This window comes from Bidens hawaiensis, unplaced genomic scaffold (assembly GCF_021521415.1).
Source record: "Bidens hawaiensis isolate Kalapana, Puna unplaced genomic scaffold, B.hawaiensis_p1.1 tig00026006_1, whole genome shotgun sequence".
NCBI lineage: Eukaryota > Viridiplantae > Streptophyta > Magnoliopsida > Asterales > Asteraceae > Bidens > Bidens hawaiensis.
This window is the reverse complement of record NW_027494185.1, coordinates 270,283-276,006: the sequence shown is the minus strand read 5'-3', so window position 1 is coordinate 276,006 and position 5,724 is coordinate 270,283. Positions and strand designations below refer to the sequence as shown.

General features: G+C 42.9%; 1 protein-coding gene across 1 annotated transcript; it reads left to right on the top strand.

Annotated features, from left to right (window-relative positions):
• Positions 1-2,837: 2,837 nt before the first annotated feature.
• On the top strand, positions 2,838-3,182 carry LOC143572762 (uncharacterized). The gene has a single exon (XM_077057824.1). It carries the CDS (start codon positions 2,838-2,840, stop codon positions 3,180-3,182), a length of 345 nt encoding a protein of 114 aa, XP_076913939.1.
• The last annotated feature ends 2,542 nt before the right edge of the window (positions 3,183-5,724 follow it).

Here is a 5,724-nt window from a genome sequence, read left to right as displayed (position 1 = left end):
CCAAGTAAGGTACCAAATCAAATTGAAAGAACCGAACCAGAGAAGTGGGTGTTGAACAAGAAATTTCCAGATCAAACGATAACAATTGGGCCTGCTATCTCCGCGATAGTAAGGACATTTCTGAAATAATTGTTAACGAAAAACATGGACATCTTTGCATGGCAACCCGCAGACATGACCGGTATCCCGCGGAGGATCGCAGAACACAAGCTGCGGGTGAATCCGACATTCATGCCAGTGGTCCAAAAGAAGCGCAAGATGGGTCCAAAGCAGACCAAAGTTATGAATGAACAAGTCCAAGACCTGTTAAACACTGGAATCATCCGTGAAATATAGTACCAAACTTGGGTTGCTAATCCGGTCATCGTTCCCAAGAGCAACGGAACATGGCGAATGTGTATAGATTTTAAAGATCTAAACAAAGAATGCCTGAAGGACTGTTACCCATTGCCATAGATTGATCTTAAAGTTGATGCAGTAGCCCCGTTCAAGTTTAAATTCTTCCTTGATGCCTACAAAGGTTATCACCATATCCGCATGGCGGCAGGTGATAAGGAAAAAACAACATTCCGCACAGATCAGGGCACATTTTGCTACAAAATGATGCCCTTTGGATCAAAAAACGCGGGTGCTACATATCAGCGTTTAATGGATAAGGCCTTCAAAGGTCAGATTGGGCGAAATCTAGAAGTTTATATGAATGATTTGGTGATAAAGAGTGTTGAAGAGGATTAGATGTTACGAGACATAGAAGAAGCATTTGATACTCTGAGAAAGATCAATATGAAGCTCAATCCCAGTAAATGTTCCCTTGGGATGGAAGGGGGAAAATTCCTAGGCGTAATTGTAACGGGTGCGGGATTTAAGGCAAACCCAGATAAGGTTCAGGCAGTGGCCCGCATGCCCACACCTTCTTCCCTCAAAGAGGTACAAACACTTAATGGAAGCCTTGTTGCATTAAACAGATTTTTGGCCAGTCACGCGGCCAAGTCTTACCTATTTGTGTCAACTCTAAGGAATTGTCTAAAGAAAGCACATTTCAAATGGACCGCGAAAGTGGAAAAGGCATTTTTAGAAGATAAAAAGTGTTTGATGGAACTGCCTACCCTGACAGCACCGTATGTGGGAGAGCCTTTGACATTATACTTGTCAGCATCGGATATCGCCAATCGGGCCGTGCTACTGACAGATTGGAAAAACCTCCAAACCCCAATTTACTATATCAGTAGAATGATGGCAAGTCCAGAAATCAGATATTCAATGCTTGAGAAACTGGTTCTGACACTGGTATACGCCGCCAGGCGCCTCCGCAGAAACGTACCGAGTAAACCAGAACTGTCCGGACGATTGGAAAAATGGGCCATAAAATTGGGAGAACACGTAATCGAGTACAATCCCAGGCTCGTGATCAAGGGACAAGTGCTAGCGGACTTCGTTACGGAAGTCCCGCAGGACAAAGAAGAAGAGGCCTAATCGAACAACAAACTTCGATACCCCCTGAACGAGACCAGGTTTGGTCACTGTTCACAGATGGAGCTTCAAGTAACGAAGGATCGGGCGCAAGCCTCAGATTGGTTAATCCCGAAGGCCACGAATTCACTTATGCCATAAAATTGGACTTTAAAAGTACCAATAAGGAGGCAGCGTATGAGGCTTTCTTAGCAGGTCTGCGAATAGACAAAGAGCTTGGGGTGAAACATTAGAAGCACGGGTGGACTCAATGCTAATCGCAGGACAGATCAATGGGACATACGAGGTGAAAAACGATGTGATGGCTTAATACCTCTCACAAGCAAAAGATTTAATTTTACAATTTTCATCGTTCAAAGTAATCCACATTAAACGAAGTGAAAACAAGTCAGCAGATTCTCTTAGCAAATTAGCTTCAAAAAACTTTGAACATTTTGCAAAAGACATCCGCGTAGAAGTCCTTGATCGACCTTCTGTCCCGCAATATCAAGTACGAGTCATACAAACCGGTGTTGAATCCTGGATGACACCGACTATGGCTTATCTAATATCAGGAGTTCTCCCGAAAGAAAAAGCTTCAGCCCAGAAGATCAGACACAAAGCCCTAGATTACTAAGTGCAAGATGGTATCCTATACCGCAGATCCTTCCTCGGCCCACTCCTGAGATGTGTGGACGCCGAGGATGCAAATTATCTGTCAAGGGAAGTTCATGAGGGTATTTGTGGTCTTCATGCGGGTCCAAGAATGGTTGTGTCCAAACTCATGAACATGGGCTACTATTGGCCGGGGATGCACATGGACGTAGTGCAAGAAATCAGAAAATGCGATTCATGCCAACGCCCTGCGCCTAATACCCTGTGTCCAAAAAATGAGTTAGTGCGGGTAACATCCGCATGGCCATTCCAAAAATGGGCAATTTATATCATGAGTCCATTAACAGAAGCTCCGGGACGTGTCAAATTTTTGATTATAGCAATTGATTATTTTACCAGGTGGGTAGAAGCTAAACCGGTTGCCTCCATCACCGCATCCAGCATTAAGAAATTTCTGTGGGAGTTCATCATTTTCCGTTTTGGCCTCCCATAGGAATTAAAGTGATAATGGAACCCAGTTCGCGGATAGTGGGCTACAAGCATGGCTGACAGAACTTCAGGTCACCCAAGTATTTACTTCTGTAGCCCACCCATAGGCCAATGGTCAGGTCGAAAAAGCTAATAGATCTATTAAAGAGGGAATCAAAGCACGGTTGGGAACTAAACGAACTGGATGGGTGGATGAATTGTCCCATGTATTTTGGGCTTTTCGCACTCAAAAGAAGTCAAGCAACTCCGAGACGCCGTTCAGTTTGACTTATGGTACTGAAGCCATGATCCCAACTGAAATTGGAGTTCCATTCGCAAGAATGTTGACAGACAATGATAATGAAAAAGAGTTGCAGATGAACTTAGATCTCCTTGAAGAAAGGAGAGAATTGGTCCTGATCCACGAGCATAATTATAAATGCCAGTTACAAAAATATTATGACTCAAGGGTTAAAAAATGCAACTTCAATGTGGAAGACTTTGTCTTCCGCAACAATGAATCATCTGGTCAAGAACCTCCGGGTAAATTGGCCCCAACTTGGGAGGGTCCTTACAAAGTGAAAGAAGTATTATCAAGGGGTGCCTACAAGTTGGAGAAACTAGACGGGACAGAAATCCCTAGAACCTAGAACATTGCACAACTAAAGAGATATTACATTTGAGCAAGACTTGGGTTACGTTTTTTATCTTTTCGGCCTGCGTGCCATGATAGTTAGTAAAAACGATGTCTTATGTCATTACTTGTATTATAAATCAGCTTGCGTGCCTCTCTTATTTAAATACTTGATTAAACCAATGTGCGAGTCTTGTGTAACAAATTTCCTGGCATGCGGGCCAGAAAGGACCCGCATGTTCTTAAATATAAAGTTCCTGGCCAGCGTGCCAGAAGGGACCCGCGTGTCCTTAAAGAAAAGTTCATGGCCTACGTGTCAGATGGGACCCGTGTGTCCTTAATAAAAGTTCCTGGCCTGCGTGCCAGAAGGGACCCGTGTGTCCTTAGAATTAAATTTAGATAATCCTTTATTGATGACTAAGAAGATCATATAATCTAACACTTATATTATATGAATAAGACAAAGTGTAAAGGATAAAACTTCTTATATTGATATCAAAGGAGGATTACAAAAGATACATCTACAAAATTACAAAAAAGTATATATCAACTATCCTACGGAGCTTGGGCAGCTGCGGCTTCAGGACCTTGGGTCTTGGAAGATGGGGTGTCTAGCTTCGGAGATGACGGTGGAGTGGTTGGAGTGTCCTCAGAGGACTCTTGCAGATATTCTTTTAAGCGGTGAACACCATCCCCGCTGCAGCAAATTCAGGGAGAATCGCTTTGATAGGAAATGACAGCTCGTCGTATTCCATGCGATGGCTGTACTCCCTCGCGACGTTCAATCCATGCAGCGGGTGCTCCCCTGCAGTTCGGCCCTTCCTCGCATACTCCAAGCTCTCCTCAAAACCAACCCAGCGGCCAGCTTGAGTGGAGGTGTTGTGTAGGACAGCGAGACTATCCGTCAACTCCGGCCCCTCTTTGATATGCTTGATAACCTATTAACAAGAAGACAAGTAAAGATCATCAAGATAGCCAAAACAAAAAAAAAAGATAAATAGAAGGACAAAAAACATACCAGACCATGGCCTTCCTCCAGCAGCCACTGACGATCCTCATCAGATAGCTTGGCCCTCTTCTGCAACTCTCGATACCCATCGGCAAGCTTCAAATTATCCTTATGTAATTTGGTCATGCGAGCTTCCGAGGTCTCATGAGCCTTCAGGAGGGAATCATATGCGGCCTGCATATCCACCGTCCTCTTCTCCATCACTTCTGCCTACTCCTTCCTCAGCTTGGTTTCCTCTTCAAATGCTTGGATTATGTTACCTTGGTTGGTAACTTGAGACTCCAAGGAAACATTAGCTTCGTGCCTTAGCCAGGTCCGCCTCCTTCCTCTGGGTTTCATCCCGGGCATATTTGAGGACGGCGTTCTGCTTCTTGCACGCCTCCTCCCATTGGCTGACGGTAGCAGCCTGCCTGTCTTTTTCTGCCTGGAGGGCGATTCTAGCGTCTTTCAGCTTCCACTCGGCAGTGTTAGCCCTTAGACGTTGGTCCTCCACGACCTTTTTTGCCTCTTCAGTTGCCCGTGACATCTCACCCCATTTTTCCCCCATTTATTGCCATTCCCGCAAGATTTCTTGTCCGCTAGCCACAGTGTTGGCCAGGACAGTATTAAAGTCCATACCGAGTTCATGGCAGGAGCGACAACACTGAAAGACCCGTTCCGCCGGAGGAACACTGTGATTGATGAACGCAACACATGTGTCCGGGTCCGTGAAACGGGACCCTTACATGTAAACTTTTATATTCTTGTGATTTTCCTTTATTTCATTTGCAACCAATGTTTAAAAATCCAAAATAACATTGAATGACAAGGAAAAGTTTTGGTTGAAGCCTCTCAATCTGTTGTGAATGATCAAACTGTTACTTTATTCACGACCCTAAATTATAGATATAATTTATTATTAGTATGGAATTTATGATTTACAATTTACATCACCAGTTTCTTATCAACAAATCTCTCCAATACGAATTTTATAAGATTTAGCACAATAATATTACGAAAGGATAAAGTCTCCTATTTATTCACCATAATTATTCTAAGTAATAAAAACATAATTAGATGAATTAAAAATTATACTTTGCAACTCAAATGAAAGAACCGAGAAGACTGAATAGGAACAAGACAAAGTAAAATGCATTTTTTTATGTAATGAACAAATCGCAAAAGTGCTTTGTCGGCAGAATATATCACACGTGTCGCGAGGTGGATAGGGTAGCAAGTTTTGTTGGCGTCTAAGTGGGCCAAGTGTTATTATTTAGCTCGGCTACTAGTCTTGTCGGTGTAAAATGACCCACACATGCAAATGATAGATGCGCCACCGGCTCATATCGAAGTTCTTACATTCTTGATTCATTTCTTCAACTAATCTTTTTTATATCTTTTAAGTAGTTTGGACTTTGCTAATTTATGAATAGGTAGACTGTTGTTTTGATTTCTCGAGTCGTGTTTTTGTTGGATCCTATTTAATCCTCATAATCATAACCAACCTCAATTGTCGTTTAGCGTTATTGTTTCAAACAGAATAATCTTCATATTATGCTTTGAATCTTTG